Source organism: Tamandua tetradactyla, chromosome 11 (genome assembly GCF_023851605.1).
Source record: "Tamandua tetradactyla isolate mTamTet1 chromosome 11, mTamTet1.pri, whole genome shotgun sequence".
Lineage (NCBI taxonomy): Eukaryota > Metazoa > Chordata > Mammalia > Pilosa > Myrmecophagidae > Tamandua > Tamandua tetradactyla.
The window spans coordinates 30,776,287-30,797,347 of record NC_135337.1 but is presented as its reverse complement, the minus strand read 5'-3'; the positions used below and the strand labels follow the sequence as shown (position 1 = coordinate 30,797,347).

The following is a 21,061-nucleotide window of genomic DNA, read 5'->3' as shown; positions in this document are numbered from 1 at the left end:
AGAACAGATCATGCCTGTAGCAAATGTTGATGAGACTGTACTGGTTTTGACCTGGTATTGTATTTGTATTGTTACTGTTTAAGGCTTCTGTGATATTGTAATGAAGTGAATGTGTGTTGTATATGCAAACAAACATATCTTTTTTGAGGGTCCAGAGGGTGGAATGTGCCTGTTAAAGTATTATGTATGGTAGAAAAGCCATGTTTTGATCCTCATCCAGTCTTGTGGGAACAACTTTTTGTTTTAATCCGTATGCAGTACTACAGGTTGGAAACTTGATTGTGTCATCTCCATGGAGATGTGACTTCACCCGTTCCAGGTGGGTCTTGATTAGTTTATTGACATCCTTTAAAATAGGATACATTGGCGAGAAACCTCAGAAATGACAGAGCCTAGAGAAACAGAAGCCTCAGAGCCAACAGAAACTTCACAGCAGACCTGATGCAGCTGTGAACCCATGAAGCGCAGAACACAGATGTTTGAAGAAGGCTGGAGCCCAGCAGACATTGCCATAAGATGTTAAGCAAGCCAGAACCTGGAGCAGCCAAGGGAAGCCAAGAGATGAAAGCCAGCCATGGAGAAGGAGAGTGAGTAACCTTTACAGAAACAGAGGCTGAAAGCAATGGAACCCAGGAGTAAAGGACAAGCAGATGCCAGTCACGTGACTACCCAGCTGAAAGAGGAGTATCTGATCCATCAGACTTGCTTGAGTAAAGATAACCTCTCGTTCATGCCTTAATTTGGACACTTTCATTTCCTTACAACTGTAAACTTGTAACTATTAAATTTCCCCCTTTATAAAAGCTGTTCCATTTCTGGTATATCACATTCTGGTACACACTGCTTACCAATTTTTTTAAAAGGGATGTTTCAGTATTTAATGTTTAAAAAAAATCCAACCATTAAGCAACTAATTATATATCTTAAAGAAACTGTCACACATATTGCTAAAGAGATATGCTCTGAAATAGTCACTGTAGTGTTGTTTCTTTCAGCTGGATACGACTTCAGTGTATATCAACTGAAAACATGGGTGAATAAATTATAACGTTTTTAGACTACAGAGTAGAATAACATGAGGGAACATAAATACTGAATGACATAGAATAAAAGTAGTCTGCATAAAGATTGTACAGTATGATATCATGCATATAAAATATAAAAACATAAAAAAGACTGATATTTCACTGAATATAAGATTATACAGATTTTAACATGACCATTATTTTTTTAGGTAGCACTCAAAAAATATATACACTGTGATTCTTATGTTCACCATCAATTGTAAAATACATACCAGTTTTAGAGATGGAAAATTGCCACTTAGATTAAATGAAATATATGTACTGCTTGTAGATGTAGGTTAAAATGTGAATGTACAAATGTGTGGCAATGAAAAAACACTAAATTCATTATAGGCTTACCTCCGTGGAAGAAGTGGGGAGAAAGGGATTTGGAAAGAACACAAAGAAGCTTCAACTCTGTAATGGTTTTGTTTGCTTAAAATGAAAAACTTATATGAAGCAAAAATAGCAAATAGTTAAGATTCTTTGAAGGTGGTTTGGGAATACATGGATATATTAATCCATACTTTTTGTGTGGCTGAAATATGTCAATTTTTTTCTAAATTGGAGATGAGGTGAGGAAGAGTAGATAAGTGTAAAATGAAAAAGCTTCCCTCAAAGGATGATAGAGGAAAGCACAGTATCTATAAAGATTTTTGGTTATATTGGCAATGCAGGGTTCCATTGCTCTCTGAACTCTAGCTATGCAAACTCAGGAATGAAATACATTTTTATAGATTGTCTCTAAACCCTTTCTATCCTGTGTCTGAAACTTTGAAACCAAATAGACACTCCTGAAATCCACAACTGCTATACAAACCTAAAAACTACATAGGTAAAGAAAGTCAGGGATACTTCCACTTTAATTTGTTTATAGTTTTGGCACAGAAACCAATAGGGTAGAGCAGAAGAAAATACAGAAGATGAAGTAAGGGGAAGAGTTAAAATCCAGAGTATAGGTAGAAGAATTTACCTTTGATAAGAGAAAGGTCACTAACTCCCCATTTATTGGAAGAAGTGTGGTGAGAATGTTTTAAATATGAAGAAGTTTTTGGGTATGGATGTCAAACTGACCAACTTCCAGCCTGATAGTTTCAGTTCAGTGTAAGAATTAAGAGGAAAGTATGATGTCTAGGAAGAGGTGAGGCAGCAAGTTTTAAGAGGATAAGTGGAGGTGGATGGATTTTTTGTTGCTTTTTAGTTTTTTGTATCCTATATTGATAGAAGTCATTGTCTTTTGAAATACCTTTTTTTATTATTAATTAAAAAAAAATTAACTAACAACATTTAATTAAAAAAAAATTAACAACATTTAGAAATCATTCCATTCTACATATGCAATCAGTAATTCTTATATCATCACATAGATGTATGATCATCATTTCTTAGTACATTTGCATCGATTTAGAAAAAGAAATAGCAAGACAACAGAAAAAGAAATAAAATGATAATATAGAGAAAAAAATAAAAATAAAGAATACAAAAAATATATATAAAATACAAACAAATATAAAAAAAACTATAGCTCAGATGCAGCTTCATTCAGCGTTTTAACATAATTACATTACAGTTAGGTAGTATTGTGCTGTCCATTTTTGAGTTTTTGTATCTACTCCTGTTGAACAGTCTGTATCCCTTCAGCTCCAATTACCCATTGTCTTACCCTGTTTCTAACTCCTGATGGTCTCTATTACCAATGACATATTCCAAGTTTATTCTCTAATGTCAGTTCACATCAGTGGGACCATACAGTATTTGTCCTTTAGTTTTTGGCTAGTCTCATTCAGCATAATGTTCTCTAGGTCCATCCATGTTATTACATGCTTCATAAATTTATTCTGTCTTAAAGCTGCATAATATTCCATCGTATGTATATACCACAGTTTGTTTAGCCATTCTTCTGTTGATGGACATTTTGACTGTTTCCATCTCTTTGCAATTGTAAATAATGCTGCTATAAACATTGGTGTGCAAATGTCCGTTTGTGTCTTTGCCCTTAAGTCCTCTGAGTAGATACCTAGCAATGGTATTGCTGGGTCGTATGGCAATTCTATATTCAGTTTTTTGAGGAACCGCCAAACTGCCTTCCACAGTGGTTGCACCATTTGACATTCCCACCAACAGTGGATAAGTGTGCCTCTTATCCGCATCCTCTCCAGCACTTGTCATTTTCTGTTTTGTTGATAATGGCATTCTGGTGGGTGTGAGATGATATCTCATTGTGGTTTTGATTTGCATTTCTCTAATGGCCAGGGACATTCTCTTCATGTGCCTTTTGGCCATTTGTATTTCCTCTTCTGAGAGGTGTCTGTTCAAGTCTTTTTCCCATTTTGTAATTGGGTTGGCTGTCTTTTTGTTGTTGAGTTGAGCAATCTCTATAAATTCTGGATACTAGACCTTTATCTGATATGTCATTTCCAAATATTTTCTCCCATTGTGTAGGCTGTCTTTCTACTTTCTTGATGAAGTTCTTTGATACACAAAAGTATTTAATTTTGAGGGGCTCCCATTTATTTCTTTCTTTCTTCAGTGCTCTTGCTTTAGGTTTAAGGTCCATAAAACCACCTCCAATTGTAAGTTTCATAAGATATCTCCCTACATTTTCCTCTAACTGTTTTATGGTCTTAGGTCTAATGTTTAGATCTTTGATCCATTTTGAGTTAACTTTTGTATAGGGTGTGAGATACGGGTCCTCTTTCATTCTTTTGCATGTGGATATCCAGTTCTCTAGGCACCATTTATTGAAGAGACTGTTCTGTCCCAGGTGAGTTGGCTTGACTGCCTTATCAAAGATCAAATGTCCATAGATGAGAGGGTCTATATCTGAGTACTCTATTCGATTCCATTGGTCGATATTTCTATCTTTATGACAATACCATGCTGTTTTGACCACTGTGGCTTCATAATATGCCTTAAAGTCTGGCAGCTTGAGACCTCGAGCTTCGTTTTTTTCCCTCAAGATACTTTTAGCAATTCGGGGCAACCTGCCCTTCCAAATAAATTTGCTTATTGGTTTTTCTATTTCTGAAAAATAAATTGTTGGGATTTTGATTGGTATTGCGTTGAATCTGTAAATCAATTTAGGTAGGATTGACATCTTAACTATATTTAGTTTTCCAATCCATGAACACAGTATGCCCTTCCATCTATTTAGGTCTTCTGTGATTTCTTTTAACAGTTTTTGTAGTTTTCTTTGTATAGGTCTTTTGTCTCTTTAGTTAAATTTATTCCTAAGTACTTTATTCTTTTAGTTGCAATTGTAAATGGAATTCGTTTCTTGATTTCCTCCTCAGCTTGTTCATTGCTAGTGTATAGAAATGCTACAGATTTTTGAATGTTGATCTTGTAACCTGCTACTTTGCTGTACACATTTATTAGCTCTAGTAGTTTTGTTGTGGATTTTTCCGGGTTTTCGACGTATAGTATCATATCGTCTGCAAACAGTGAGAGTTTTACTTCTTCCTTTCCAATTTTGATGCCTTGTATTTCTTTTTCTTGTCTAATTGCTCTGGCTAGAACCTCCAACACGATGTTGAATAATAGTGGTGATAATGGACATCCTTGTCTTGTTCCTGATCTTAGGGGGAAAGTTTTCCATTTTTCCCCATTGAGGATGATATTAGCTGTGGGTTTTTCATATAGTCCCTCTATCATTTTAAGGAAGTTCCCTTGTATTCCTATTTTTTGAAGTGTTTTCAACAGGAAAGGATGTTGAATCTTGTCAAATGCCTTCTCTGCATCAATTGACATGATCATGTGATTTTTCTGCTTTGATTTGTTGATATGGTGTATTACATTAATTGATTTTCTTATGTTGAACCATCCTTGCATACCTGGGATGAATCCTACTTGGTCATGATGTATAATTCTTTTAATGTGTTGCTGGATTCGATTTGCTAGAATTTTGTTGAGGATTTTTGCATCTATATTCATTAGAGAGATTGGTCTGTAGTTTTCTTTTTTTGTAATATCTTTGCCTGGTTTTGGTATGAGGGTGATGTTGGCTTCATAGAATGAATTAGGTAGCATTCCCTCCACTTCAATTATTTTGAAGAGTTTGAGGAGAGTTGGTACTAATTTTTTCTGGAATGTTTGGTAGAATTCACATGTGAAGCTGTCTGGTCCTGGACTTTTCTTTTTAGGAAGCTTTTGAATGACTGATTCAATTTCTTTACTTGTGATTGGTTTGTTGAGGTCATCTATTTCTCCTTGAGTCAAAGTAGGTTGTTCATGCCTTTCTAGGAATTTGTCCATTTCATCTACATTGTTGTATTTATTAGCATAAAGTTGTTCATAGTATCCTGTTATTACCTCCTTTATTTCTGTGAGGTCAGTGGTTATGTCTCCTCTTCCATTTCTGATCTTATTTATTTGCATCCTCTCTCTTCTTTTTTTCAATCTTGCTAAGGGCCCATCAATCTTATTGATTTTCTCATAGAACCAACTTCTGGTCTTATTGATTTCTCTATTGTTTTCATGTTCTCAATTTCATTTATTTCTGCTCTAATCTTTGTTATTTCTTTCCTTTTGCTTGCTTTGGGATTAGTTTGCTGTTCTTTCTCCAGTTCTTCCAAGAGGACAGTTAATTCCTGCATTTTTGCCTTTTCTTCTTTTCTGATATAGGCATTTAGGGCAATAAATTTCCCTCTTAGCACTGCCTTTGCTGCATCCCATAGGTTTTGGTATGCTGTGTTTTCATTTTCATTCTCCTCGAGGTATTTACTAATTTCTCTTGTAATTTCTTCCTTGACCCACTCGTTGTTTAAGAGTGTGTTGTTGAGCCTCCACGTATTTGTGAATTTTCTGGCACTCTGCCTATTATTGATTTCCAACTTCATTCCTTTATGATCCAAGAAAGTGTTGTGTATGATTTCAATCTTTTTAAATTTGTTGAAACTTGCTTTGTGACCCAGCATATGGTCTATCTTTGAGAATAATCCATGAGCACTTGAGAAAAAGGTGTATCCTGCTGTTATGGGATGTAATGTCCTATAAATGTCTGTTAAGTCTAGCTCATTTATTGTAATATTCAAGTTCTCTGTTTCTTCATTGATCCTCTGTCTAGATGTTCTGTCCATTGATGAGAGTGGGGAATTGAAGTCTCCAACTATTATGGTAGATGTGTCTATTTCCCTTTTCAGTGATTGCAGTGTGTTCCTCACGTATTTTGGGGCATTTTGATTCGGTGCATAAATATTTATGATTGTTATGTCTTCTTGTTTAATTGTTCCTTTTGTTAGTAGATAGTATCCTTCTTTGTCTCTTTTAACTGTTTTACATTTGAAGTCTAATTTGTTGGATATTAGTATAGCTACTCCTGCTCTTTTCTGGTTGTTATTTGCATGAAATATCTTTTCCCAACCTTTCACTTTCAACCTATGTTTATCTTTGGGTCTAAGATGTGTTTCCTGTAGACAGCATATAGAAGGATCCTGTTTTTTAATCCATTCTGCTAGTCTATGTCTTTTGATTGGGGAATTCAGTCCATTAACATTTAGTGTTATTACTGTTTGGGTAATACTTTCCTCTACCATTTTGCCTTTTGTATTATATATATCATATCTGATTTTCCTTCTTTCTACACTCTTCTCCATACCTCTCTCTTCTGTCTTTTCGTATCTGACTCTAGTGCTCTCTTTAGTATTTCTTGCAGAGCTGGTCTCTCGGTCACAAATTCTCTCAGTGACTTTTTGTCTGAAAATGTTTTAATTTACCCCTCATTTTGGAAGGACAATTTTGCTGGATATAGAAGTCTTGGTTGGCAGTTTTTCTCTTTTAGTAACTTAAATATATCATCCCACTGTCTTCTAGCTTCCATGGTTTCTGCTGAGAAATCTACACATAGTCTTATTGGGTTTCCCTTGTATGTGATGGATTGCTTTTCTCTTGCTGCTTTCAAGATCCTCTCTTTCTCTTTGACCTCTGACATTCTAACTAGTAAGTGTCTTGGAGAATGCCTGTTTCGGTCTATTCTCTTTGAGGTGTGCTGCACTTCTTGGATCTGTAATTTTAGGTCTTTCATAAGAGTTGGGAAATTTTCAGTGATAATTTCTTCCATTAGTTTTTCTCCTCCTTTTCCTTTCTCTTCTCCTTCTGGGTCACCCACAACATGTATATTTGTGCGCTTCATATTATCATTCAATTCCCTGAGCCCCTGCTCAAATTTTTCCATTCTTTTCCCTATAGTTTCTGTTTGTTTTTGGTTTTCAGATGTTCCATCCTCCAGTTCACTAATTCTATCCTCTGTCTCTTTAAGTCTACCATTGTAGGTTTCCATTGTTTTTTTCATCTCTTCTACTGTGTTTTTCAATCTCATAAGTTCTGTGATTTGTTTTTTCAGACTTTCCATTTCTTCTTTTTGTTGATCCCATGCCTTCTTCATGTCCTCCCTCAATTTATCGATTTGGTTTTTGAAGAGGGTTTCCATTTCTGTTCGTATATTCAGAATTAGTTGTCTCAGCTCCTGTATCTCATTTGAGCTATTGGTTTGTTCCTTTGATTGGACCATATCTTCAATTTTCCTGGTGTGATTTGTTATTTTTTGCTGGTGTCTGGGTATTTAATCAGATTTCCCTGAGTGTGGGACCCAGCAGGTTGAAAGACTTTCCTTTGAAGTCTCTGGGCTCTGTTTTTCTTATCCTGCCCAGTACGTGGTGCTTGTCTGTCTGTGGGTCCCACCAGCAAAAGATGTTGTGGCTCCTTTAACTTTGGAAGACTCTCACTGCTGTGTGTGTGGTGGAGACAGAGGAAAGGTTGTAGGTTGGTTTTAATGGCTTCAAATTGTGAAGTCCTGGGATCTGAATTCCTTGAGAGAGGGATTCCACCTGAGTTGCGTTTCACCCCTCCCACGGGGAAGGTTCAGGTGGTAAAGAGCCCTAAAAGCAGCCTGTTTCTGCGTTTGGGGCAGTTGTAACCTATGTAATCCCAGCGCTGAGCCCAGAGGCAACGAAGCCTCCGTAGAAACAGCCACAGAATGCTCTGTTTCGCCCTCTTTCCTCTTTTTCAGTTATCCCAATCGGCGACTTCCCCCTTGATCAGTTTCACCTGAGTTGAGTGCCTATTTTTAGTAGTCAGAAGTTGTTCCTTAATGCCACTATTGGTGTTAGGTTCAGCTCATTCTCTACTACTGTTACAGACTCTTTCCTTTCCCTCTGGGAAGTCACCTGTGGGGGAGAGTCGCCAGCCGCCACGTCTTGGGGAACCACTGTTCCGATGCTCCCAGCTGGCCCGGGAAGCCGCGTGTGTGGAAGGGGCTGCGGTCACCGGCCACTGCGGCTTGGGGGACTGCTGTTCCGAGGCTACCAGCTGGCCCAGGAAGCCGCACGTGGGGGAGGGTCGCCGGCCGCCGCGGCTTGGGGAACCACTGTTCCGATGCTCCCAGCCGGCCCAGGAAGCCACATGTGTGGAAAGGGCTGCGGTCGCCGGAAACTGTGGCTTGGGGGACCGCTGTTCCGAGGCTACCAGCCGTCCTGGGAAGCTGCACGTGGGGAGGGTCGCCTGCCGCCGCAGCTTGGGGAACCGCTGCTCCAAAGCTCCCAGACGGCCCGGGAAGCTACATATGGGAGGGCCGCCGCGGCTTGGGGAACCGTCAATCCAAGGTTTCCAGCCGGCCCGGGAAGCCGCGTGTGTGGAAGGAGCTCCAGTTGCCGCGGCTTGGGGAACCCGATCCAAAGCTCCCAGCCAGCCCGGGAAGGAGGGAGGGGCTCCGGCCACCAGCCGTCTCAGCCCTGGGAAGCGTGCGCCTCTCGGGGACCTCACCGCAGTGGAGTCTCTTAGCCGGTCCAGCCGATCCTGAATGGTGTGCGCTGTGTATCTGGTCTCTGTTGTGGCTCCGGGAGCTGTTCTGTACTGTTTCTAGTTCTTTAGTAGTTGTTCTGGAGGAGGAACTAAGACCCATGCGCCTTACTAAGCCGCCATCTTCTCCGGAAGTCCCGGTAACTCCAAGAAACTGCGCTGGGAAGGTCTGCACTGATATGTCATCTTGGGACACTCCTCGCAGCCCAGTGAAATACCTTTTTGAAAACTTATTTGATTTTTCAAAGTCTTCCAGAGTTTACTGAGTATCTTTACTATTTTAGACAATGAACTGATTCTTTAATATCTACCTTTGAAAAATTATCATCCAGCCTCAGGCTACTTCCTTAATCTTCCTTTTCCAGACAAAGAAAAAAATTACTAACACATAAGAATGTATTTACATTTCAAAGTTTATGCTTGTTAGTACTGCATGTTACATTTTATTTATTTTTCATGTTGATACCTTTAAGGAAATTATAGTATAATCTTCATTCTTTGTTTTACAGTTTAACCTAATATTCTTGCTTACTACAGAGAAATCTGCTTCTCTCTATTTTTTATAATTAAATATAGATTATTTTGGAATGTAACAATTCAAATACACAGCATTCTTTATTTTTATTTATTATCCCTTTTTACACTTTAGAGCTGAACGACAAAGAAATGAAGCACTATATAATGCTGAAGAGCTGAGTAAAGCTTTCCAACAATATAAGGAAAAAGTGGCTGACAAACTGGAGAAAGTGAGTGTTGGGCAAATTCAGTGCCTTGTATTTCTGTCACTATTCTAAAAATAAACTATACCTAGAATATATTTACTTATGGTTAAAGCAGAGAATGATTTTTGTGACCTCATAATAAAATCATTGAAATAAAGAATTTGTAAATATGAGTTAGGGATGATGTTCACTAATCTTTTTATAATCAGCATACATTTTTAATTTATCCAAGAAGGGAAAAGTATACAGTGGAGACAGGAGAAGGGACAGTATGTGGAGAAGGATGGATTGGGTAAATGGAATTTGAAACTTTATCAGTAGAAGTAAGAATTTCATTCCCATCACCTCAATGAAATTATAGCCCTCAACTGGCCTCCCTGGACCTATACCCTGAGAGGGATTCACTTCTGCCTCTCAGAGAAAAGGTTCTCTGAACAGATTCTATATAGTAATATAGTGGCTTTATTACATTTATTTAATATCTTCAAATAATATCACAGGTAATAAAACCTGCGTGGAGGAAGGTCACAAGTTGGATATTTGGAAGTTAAAATCAAAAGGGAGGTCTGGTCAAAAGATACTGATAGAGGAGACTTCCATCTTGACATAATTAATGCAGTGGAAATCAATGATTGTGTTCAAAGAAGGAGAAGAACGGAAGGAAGAAATAATATATAGGAGAAGTAAAGAGTGTAGGTTAGCTGAAGAGTGTTCACTTAGTAAATATTTCTCGAGTTCCTATCATATGACAGGTATTGTGCTAGTCTCTGGGACATTCAGCACTATATAACACATGATACTTACTCATAAGAACTCCGTCTAGTAGGATAACATGTATGTACACAAACAATTTCGATATCTTGGAATAAGAATAATAAAAGTAACTGGTAGATATGGTAGGGAGGCAAGAAGTGGTATTTAACAAACTCTGGTGGGCCTAAGGGAAGGCTTCACTGAGTAGGAATGATTATGGTATACCACTGAATAGTGTTAAGCAGGGGTAATACTTAACTATGCTCAACTCTGGTTTCTGATACCATTATGAAGATATATTAGTGGGGTGAGAGACAAGTCAAGGAGACTCTGAGAGAAGAGGCAAAAGTTAATGAGGTGATAGTATTGAGTGGATAGATATGAGGTTAAGGTGAGAGAATCTGTGGAATTTGGTGACCACTTGAATATATTAGAAATAGGCAGTAAGAGAAAGGGAAGAGGGCCACGGTGGCTCAGCAGGCAAGAGTGCTTACCTGCCAGGCCAGAGGACCCGGGTTCGGTTCCCGGTGCCTGCCCATGTAAAAAAGAAAAAGAAAAACACGGTAGAACCTCGGGTGTATATAAGTTACTGATTGGCATGAATGGCTGCTAATTCCTTCATGAATCAAAACAGACAACTTTGAGAAAAAGATAATGGGTTCTGCTTTGGAAATGTTTGTGGGATATCCAGGTGTAGGTTTCTAGTAGATATTATTATCTATAGGCCTGGTTTTCCACATGGAAATCTGGACTAGATGTATAGAGTTGACAGTACTTAAATGGCAGACGTCTTAGATTGTTTGATGGAGAATATTATATAGAATAAGAAGAGAATGAAAAATATTTAAAGGGTATTTGAAAGATATTTAAAAATGGTTAAAGAGCTCTCTGCTCCCACAAGTAACTTGGCTCTGGGGGCTCTGCTTGCCTGTCTGCCCACCACCCGGGTCCACGCCACTGCCAGCAGCTCTCCCCAGTGGCCTTACCACGCCAGCCGGTACACCTCTCCGACCTCCATCCCCACCACGGAAGGTTAAGTTTGAAGAGAGGGGAAGAGGGAGCCATGGACATGAAGAGGAGGATCCACTTGGGGCTGAGGAACCAGACCCAGGCAGCAGTTAGAGAACTTGTTCTGGACAATTGCAAATCAAATGGTCGGAAAATTGAGGGTTTAACAGCTGAGTTTGTGAACTTTGAGTTCCTCCGCTTTTTAATAAAGGTAAGCTTGATTTCAGTTTCAAATCTCTCTAAACTACCTAAGTTGAAAAAGCTTGAACTCAGTGGCAGTAGAATTTTTGGAGATCTGGACTTGGTAGTGGAAAAATTTCCAAATCTCACACATCTAAACTTAAGTGGAAATAAACCGAAAAATAGCAGCACCTTGGAACCTTTGAAAAAGTTGGATTGTCTGAAGAACCTGAACCTGTTTAACTATGAGGTCACCAACCTGAACGACTACCCCAAGAGCATCTTCAGGCTCCTGCCCCAGTTGACCTATCTGGATGGGTATGACCAAGAGGGCCGGGAAGCCCCCAACTCTGATGCGGAGGTGGATGGTGTGGATGAAGAGGAGGAGGATGACGAAGAAGGAGAAGATGAGGAGGATGAGGATGGTGAGGACAAAGAATTTGATGATAAGATGAAGATGTAGAAGGCGAAGAAGATGAAGTCATTGGGGAGGAGGAAACTTTCAGACATGATGGAGAAGTCGATGAAGAGGACGAGGATGAAGATGAAGATGAAGAGCAGGAAGAAAGCCAGAAAGGAAGAGAAAAACAAATGATGAGGGAGAAGATGATTAAGACCCCAAATAACCTGCAAAAAAGAACTGCTCAGTATTGGTTGGACTGCTCCTTTGGATTCGGTAGCTGTTTAAAAAAAAAAGAGGTAGCTGTGATACAAACCCCAGGAAACCCACCCACCCAAATAGCCAAAGAATAGTTCCTTTAACATTCCACTTTCCTCCATCTAGTCCCTCTTGGAAATCTACCACCAAGCTTGGGGACCTCACCCCAACAAAATTGTAAGAGCTGTTAGGTTTTCATATAAGACTTGCTGTAGCATGACTAGCTGTGACCGGTATTTCCTGAGCACCCATGACTAACAGTTACACCAAGGCTGTAACATTTTTACTTCCTGTACAACAAAGAAGCTTTGTAAATAAAATCTTAACATTTTGGGTCTGTTAAGAAAGAAATGATCAAAGAAGTTGGAAAAACAGGAGAGTGTATTGATTAGAAAAGCTAAGGCCATAGTGCATTTTTGAAAGAAGCTGGTGGTCCTCAATATCAGATGTTAAGGTAAGATGAGGTTTTTATAAATAGGGAGTCATTGGATACTTTGTAGGGAGCAGCCTTATTAAAGTAATAGGAGACAGAAGGTACAACTTCTGAAATGGGAAAATTGAAAAGGGAGACAGAAGAGGTAGCTAATAGACATTTTTATGTTAGGTAGATGAAGAAGAAGGAAATGGGAAGATTGAAAAGTGGAAAGAAGATAGGTCAAGAAAGATGTAGTCGACCCTGGAACAGAGATGAGATACTTTTTAATGGAATAAGGCCATTTCTTACCCTTAGGGGGGAAAGCAGATGAAAAATTTTAAAAATTGGTGCAAGGAATATGGCAAATTGAAAGATTTTAAAATTAAATGTCTTTGGTCTCATAAAGTAAGATGGTGCTGAAGTGATTTTCATACATTCAGGGTGATGGGAGGGATTTTGGACACCTGGGGGTGAGTACTTCTTATACCATTGTTTTAACAAGAAAATAGCTAAAGTTTTCAAAAGGAAGATATAAAAGAGAAAAACAGAGTGAAAAATGACCAGTTAATAAAGGAAGTAAAGAAAATAGTAGTGGCTGAGCCATGGCTAAAGAATAAGAGCTTAAAGAAGTTATCAACTAAAAAGACTATTTGGTCATGAACAGGTCGTTCCTTGTGGTAAAACTGTAAATATCACTTAGTTTAAGATATTAAGATCTCATTAGATATTGAAATCTTAAGACTGAATTAGTTAATCAGATCACTGTTTTTAAAGCCTTGTAAAAATGGAATGATGTTGAAAGAATTTTTATAAGGTGATCAATGGGGAGAGGTAGAATATCTAGTAGGAGAAATAGAAGGATATATTTAGGGAGAGGGAGGAGTTTAGAGGAAAATGAAGTTTTTTTTTTAACACTTTTCCCTAGGATTATCAACTTCCAGTTCTGTTCAGCAGATCCCTATATTTTGGTGGATCTAACAAAGTGTAAAAAAAGAAGTGGGACAGATAGGGTGCTCTACCCAGTCCTCCACTTCTCCCTCTCCAGCCTTGGTGCTTTGCTTTGACCAGTTTTATGTTTTGGGCTTTGATTTCATTAGGAGTAGTTTGTGGCTAATGTTGCAAAAACTACTTTTCTAGAACATTTGCACTGAAATGAACTAATTTGGGTGTAGCATCTTTGTTTGAGTTGCCTGCCTTGTCCATTAGAGGCCAGGGTACACTGTTGCTTTTAGGTGATAGTGCTATTGTTCTTCTCTCTCCAAGGCATGTAGGGATTTCTGGACATTTAGTGACTAACATCCCCCTCCCTGTCCTTTATGACTGCCAGGAACTTTACTTTGCTCCTTATTATTGCAAAACTGGGAACTTAAGTCACTATCTGAAATCACTACTTAACATTTCTAGTTTGAGATATTTAATATTTTTGAAATACCTAAAATTTAAACCACATTAATATGTCCACTTAAAACAAATTATTGTTTTAGGTTCAAGCTGAAGAAGAAATATTAGAGAAAAATCTAATTAACTGTGAAAGAGAAAACAAAATGCTACAGGAAAAATGTGGTATATATAAAAGTGAACTTGAAATTCTGAAAGAGAAATTAAGGTAAAGTATCCTATCATAGAAAAAATAGTTTGGGAGTAGAAACAGAAAAGAAATTTGAGGAATTTTAAAATATGTTATAATTATGACCTTAAATTATGTGGAAAGATAGGCTTCCCAAGTGAAACTTTTTTTTAGGTATAAGGATAGAATTTTAAATGTAATAAGATGTGTCAATATTTATGTAAATATAGAGCAAAACTAATCAAATATGTATAATAAGAAAAGTATACAATAAGTTGTGTAATTAGAGAAATGTGTATAATTAGAGAAAATTAACATAGGCATAATGCCCCTCTAAAATCACGTTAGCTAGCTAGTGAAAAGTATATCAGATACTCAATAGAAAAACTTCTTCAGATCATCATGAGTCACCTAGTTTAAGCTTTTCATTTTATAAATTATGAAAACGAACACCAAAGAGTAATCATTTGTCCCCAGTCAGAAAAAGATTAACTAAGGATGAGAACCTAGGTTGTCTGTCTTCATTATAATGTGTTACCCTTTTAAAAAAAAAAAAATCAAGTTTCAAACTTTTATACTAAACCATTCTTGTTGCCTTAGACTCTTGAGGGGGAAGCAATCAGAATAACTTATTCATATGGTTTTAATAAACTTGCCAAGGACGTAAAGATAGTTTTTATGGTAGCTACTTTTTGTAAGTAGAGTATTTCCTAGAATTGGATGCAGTCATTGCAAATCTTTTTTTTTATTTAACAACGAATTTATTCCACCAAGCCCCATTTCTTAAGTCCTACTGGTTTCTTTTTCCTGGCTGCAGGAACTAAACCTGCTTTTACTTTTTTTTTAAAATTTATTTATTAATTAAAAAAAAATTTAACAAACGAACTAAAACATTAACGTTATCATTCCGTTCTACATATATAATCAGTAATTCACGATATCATCACTTAGTTACTATTCATCATTTCTTAGAACATTTGCATCAATTCAGAAAAAGAAATAAAAAGAATAAAAGTCATTCGTCGGAGTCGGGAAATTTTCAGTGATAATTTCCTCCATGAGTTTTTCTCCTTCTGTTCCCTTCTCTTCTCCTTCTGGGACACCCAGAACACGTATATTCGTGCGCTTCATATTGTCATCCCATTCCCTGAGTCCCTGCTCATATTTTACCATTTTTTTCCCTACAGTTTCTTTTGCTTGTTGGATTTCAGATGTTCCATCCTCCAGTTCACTAATCCTATGTTCTGCCTCTCAAAATCTACCATTGTAGGTTTCCATTGTTTTTTTCATCTCTTCTGCTCTGCTTTTCATTCCCATAAGTTCTGTGATTTGTTTTTTCGGACTTTCCTTTCTTCTTTTTGTTCATTCCTTGCCTCCTTTTTATCCTCCCTCAATTCATTCATTTGATTTTTTATGAGGTTTTCCATGTCTGTTCATATATTCTGAATTAATTGTTTTAACTGCTGTATCTCATTTGAATTGTTGGTTTGTTCCTTTGACTGGGCCATATCTTCAACTTTCCTAGTGTGATTTGTCATTTTTTGCTGGCGTCTAGACATTTAATTACCTTAACTAGTTTATTCTGGAGATTGCTTTCACTTCTTTTACCTAGGGTTTTCTTGTTGGGTGAATTTGTTTTCTATCTGCTGTTTGACATTCAGTTCAAGTTTTTGGACCTCTAGCTTATGTTTTGTTTAACAAAGGAGCAATTTTCAGTTCTTGTTTTCTTGTTTCTTGCCCTGCTTGTATGGTGCCTTTTTCTCCCCACCCTTAGGAGAGTGTACATACGTATTATAAATGCCAGCCGGATATCCCAGGCCAAACTGGCCTCCTGTCAGGGGGAAAGAGTCACCTTCACCAGTTTTCCCTGAAGTGAGACCCAGCAGACTGAAAGACTTTCCTGTGAAGTCTCTGGACTCTGTTTTTCTTATTTGCCCTGTATGTAGTGCTTGTCTGCCACAGGTCCCACCAGCATAAGATGATCCAGTATCTTTAACTTTGGCTGAATCTCCCTGCTGGGGGCATAGTGGAAACGGAGATGAGGTTGTTAGCTGGTTTTAGTGGCTTCAAATTACCAAGCTCTGGTGTCTCAATTCCTTGACGGAGCGATTCCACCTGAGTGTTGGACTTCACCCCTCCCCTGGGAAGGCACAGGTTCCAGAGAAGCACTCAAACATACTTTTTTCTGCCTATGCCTGGGGCAGTTGCAGCCTGATAAGCCCTGCCGCTGTATCCAGATGCAGTCAAGCCTTTGTAGAAACACAGCCACAAAAACCTCTGTTTCTTTTCTTTTTCCGTCAGCCCAATGAGCAACCTCAGCTTTGACCAGCTTTACCTGAGCTGGGGGCCTATTTTTAGTAGTCAGAATTTGTTAATTAATGCCACAGTTGGTGTTTGGTTGGACTCAGCCCCCTGCTGCTGGTAACGTCCCTTTCCTTTCCCCTCTGGGAAGCAGCCTGTGGAGGAGGGGTTCCGGCCGCTGCAGCTTGGGGAATCACAGTTCTGGGGGCTGCTTGCAGCCTGTCCAGCTGGTCCAGACTGGGGTACGCTGTGTGTCTGGTCACAGATGTGGCCCCTAGGAGCTGTTCTGTACTGTTTCTGGTTATTTAGTGGTTGTTCTGGAGGAGAAACTAAAACACGCACATTGCTAAGCCACCATGTTGGCCCCCTCTCCATTGCAAAATTTTGAAGAAAGAAAACATTCTGCTAATTAACGTATCTACAAAGCTTCATCACTAAAATTGTTATTTTATACTTTACGAAAGAATTCTTTTTACATAGAAATGATTTTTTTCCTTGTCTAGCATGGATTTACCCTGAAGGGTGTTCTTATTTATTTTTGATTGATTGTCTGTTTTGCAATTTGGCTACACCTTTAATAGTAACATCTTTGAAACGTCCTGTTCACAAATGGGTTCACAGTCATGGGAATGAAGATTAAGACTAAAGAACATGTCTGTTGTTGAGATACATGACTCAATTCACCCACCACAAAGAATGGCAGCACAATTGGGCTATGATAGAAGCTCCTAACTTGTTTTATTTTTAGATTTTTTTAATTGTGATATATAATATATATATACATATGTGTGTGTATATATATATACACACACACAAAGAAAACAATAATTTTCAAAATACATTTTAACAAGTAGCTACAGAACAGATTTCAAGGTTTGGTTTGGCTTACTGTATTAGTGAAGGTTCTCTAGAGAAACAGAATCAACAGGAAATATGCGTGAATATAAAATTTATAAAAGTGTTTCAAATAACCATAGGAATGTAGAGTCCAAAATCTCTAGTGCAGGCTGTGAAGCTGACGATTCAGGTGGAGGGTCTGGACAAACACCACAGGAGAGGCTCACCAGCTGAAGCAGGAAGAGAACCTGCTTATTCTGACTCCTCCTTCAAAGGCTTCCAGTGATTAGATTAAGTATCACTCATTAAAGAAGACATTCCCCTTGGCTGATTACAAATGGAATCAGCTGTGGATATAGCCAACGTGGTCATGATTAAATTCTATGTCATAGCAAAAAACAGACCAGCACTTGCCCAACCAAACAGGTACGACCACCTGGCCAAGTTGACACATGAACCTGACCATGGCACTTAACCATTTCACATTTTCAGGTGGTTGCTCCAAAACACTGGAAGCTTAAAGAAATATCATTACAGTGATTCGGCATTCATACTTGTTTTTTAAATTGTCTTTTTCTGTGATAACTCCTCCTCCTCCTTTGACCCTATTCCCAATCTATAGGGGCCTCTGGGCTATGCCTACTTTAACAATTTCGCACTGAAAAGGGGTGTCAACAATATAGAATAGGGTGGTGGAATTAGTTGATATTCTTGGGGAGGCTGGCCCCTCTGGGTATCAGGACTTATCTGGCCTACAGATCCCCCCTGGAGGATATAGGTTTCAGGTAAGTAAACTTAGTACATGAAACTTTAGCAGAGTCTCAGATCCCTAGGTGTTCTTTAAGATTAACGAGAATTATTTTAGTTGGGGTATGGCAAACCAGGGCAAGTAATTAGCAATATCTAGCTGAAGATTGCAATAGAGTAGCCTCTTAACTCCATTGAATTCTTTTAGCCACCGATGCCTTAATTTGTTTCATTTCTTTTTCCCTTTTAGTCTGGAAAACATTGTAAATCCCATGGTGCCACAGCCAGACTCAACCCTAGGAGTCATGTCCCCCATTATTAGGGAGACTTTCACCCCTGAATGTCATATCCCATGTAGGAGGGAGGGTAATAATTTTCCTTGTACAGATGAGCTTTGAGAGAGAGAGAGAGGCCATATCTGAGCAACCAGAGAGGTTCTTTGGAAGCAACTCTTAGGCATAATTATAGGTAGTCTTACCTTCTCTGCTACAGAAATAAGTTTCATAAGAGCAAGCCTCAAAATCAAGGGCTTGACCTATTTTCTTAGGATCCCTACTGTTTGAGAGAGTAGCAAGGGTTTCCCAGAGGGGGAAATATAATATTTCTGTATTTTTCTCTAGTTCTTCAAGATCTACAAATACTTTTTAATTAACAGCCCACCTTAGTCTGGGATGTCTTCAGATATCACATTAAATCTATGCAGAATTACAAGGCCTCATTCCCATTCTATGCTGCATGTGTTTGGGTTGTTTAAATGAGCTATCCAAACAGGTTGATTTAGATTGTGTGTTACAGAAAATTTAGGTTCTAGACACAATAAGCCTCTCTGCCTTTGGTCTTATACAGTAGGTGAAGCTCTAGATTACATACACTTTCATCTTTTGCCCTCTCTTCTAACTTAACCTTAGTCTCAATCATATGGCTTTATTTTTATCTCTAAATGAAGCCTGATATCTTTTTCGACTACTTTAACTGTTATTTTATGTAGCATGCTAAGTTTCAGTGGTGCAAAACCCCAGCTTTGAATCTTAGGTGTCACAGAGGTACTCCAGGTTCCAGGGAAATACCAGCTTGTACACATATAACCCAGTGTCTCAGAATCTAGAAATACATTTACAACTCAGACTAAAAGTAAGACCGAGTTATAAATATATAATATATCAAAGCTAACAACCTAGGCTTCAATTTTCTTACTAGTATTTTCTAAAAGGGACCTTAGCAAATTTGTTCTTTTGTTTCTGGCTTATTTTGCACAACACATTGTCCCAAAGTTCATTCAGTTTGTTGCATGCCTCACAACATCATTGCCTTCTGTAGCCACATAGAAAATATATGTATGTAGATAGATATATGTATATGTCATAGTTCTAGTTTCGGCTTCTCAGTCATTGTTCCCTTCTATCCCCTCCTTCCATTGGGCATCATGGATAATGTCCAAAATAAACAAACCTTGTCTTACAGTGTCCTCCCTTGGCTTTGCAATCAACAGCACTCTTAATTTGAGACTATTTTCATTGGTCCAAAGAGAAAGAACCCTCTCAATTTGAGACTGTTTTCATTGGTCCAAAGAGACAAAGAACCGATAAACATAGCCTCACCAAATATCAAAACCAAACCTCTCCTAATCTGTTGTCCTCACCCCCCACCCTAGTTTACCCCTGGTATTGCTGTGCTACTGTTGCTGTCTTCCTGTTATTATAGGCTATAGAATGCAATGAGTTTTCCCTCTAAACCCCTCTATTATTGACTCAGTACAAGGTGAAACCTTTGAAGGAGTTTATGTGAGAACTTATTTATAATTGTAGAGTTAATCGGTGGAATACATGGCACTATACATCCACTTTCAATCGTTCACTTTCAGTATGGCAATGTTACTTATAACCCTACCAGTTAGCTTTCATTGCCTCTATATTCCCTCACATTTAATTTAACCTAATTGAATAACATTTTCCCTGCCTTTAACTTCTTTAGCTTCTGTGTACCTCTAGGTCCCATATATTCTATTGTGTAAATCTTTGAGATTACCTTTACCAAAGTCATAATGAAGTCAATACAACGTCTATCCTTTTGTGTTGATTTATTTCACTAAGCATTATATTGAAGATTCATCCACCTTGTCATATGTTTCAGGACCTCATTTTTTGTATCTGCTGCATAATCCATTGTATGTATATACCACAATTTGTTTACCCACTCATCTGTTAATGGGCACTTGATTGATTCCATCTTTTGGCAATTGTGAATAGTGCTACTATGATCATCAGTGTGTAAATGTACAAATTATTCTATGCAGAATCTTCTATAACATTAAGAACGTTGCTAATGCAGCATTTCTTAAAAGAATGCTTGTAAGAACTAAAATTCATTGATATTGGACTCTTAAGCTGAATTTACAATTATGTGGAGCCTATCTACTTTTGACTCATTTTTCAGAAATCTTGCAACACATATCTGATTTACCACCTACCCCACAACTTCAGAACTATTTGGCTTTTAGGGAGTTAAAGTGCTCCATTGTTATCTTCTAGTTTTTCTTCTTGTTTATCTACACCCATTCTGCAAGTTTTGTTGCAGGTACTTTTGATGTTTTTGTACATGCATTGGTGATGAGTCTATATTGTGACTGCTCCTTTTTCTTTTTTTTTTTTTTATTGGCAAATCTTCACACATGTACAGTCCATACATGATATACAATCAATGCTCACAATATCATCACTAGTTATGTATTCATTCTATGATCATTTTTAGAACAGTTGTATCACTCCAGAAAAAGAAATAACTCATATCCCGTACCCCTCATCCCTCCCTCTCATTAACCACTAGTATTTTCTCATTAATCACTAGTATTTCAATCTACCCATTTTGTTTTATCCCTTACCCTCCCATTCTTTATTTATTTTTTATCCATATTTTTTACTCATCTGTTATGAATGCTTCTTGGCTGACAGCTCTTATATGGCACTATTGATTATCCCAATTTCAGAGATATTAAAAATGTGAGAAAGTGTTTAAACT

General features: G+C 38.0%; 1 protein-coding gene and 1 pseudogene across 10 annotated transcripts in view; both read left to right on the top strand.

The window, feature by feature from the left end:
* The window catches only part of CCDC18 (coiled-coil domain containing 18), a 193,855-nt gene that overhangs the window by 53,743 nt on the left and 119,051 nt on the right, over positions 1–21,061 (top strand). For 9 of the 10 annotated variants that reach the window (XM_077120245.1, XM_077120247.1, XM_077120249.1 and 6 more), the window contains 2 exons: positions 9,508–9,604; positions 14,079–14,200. In XM_077120245.1, coding sequence (XP_076976360.1) covers positions 9,508–9,604; positions 14,079–14,200 — 219 coding nt within the window. Of the gene's footprint in view, positions 1–9,507; positions 9,605–14,078; positions 14,201–21,061 lie in introns of those variants that run through there. The other variant, XM_077120251.1, reaches the window with a different exon arrangement.
* LOC143649452 (acidic leucine-rich nuclear phosphoprotein 32 family member B-like) lies at positions 11,352–12,466 on the top strand (annotated as a pseudogene).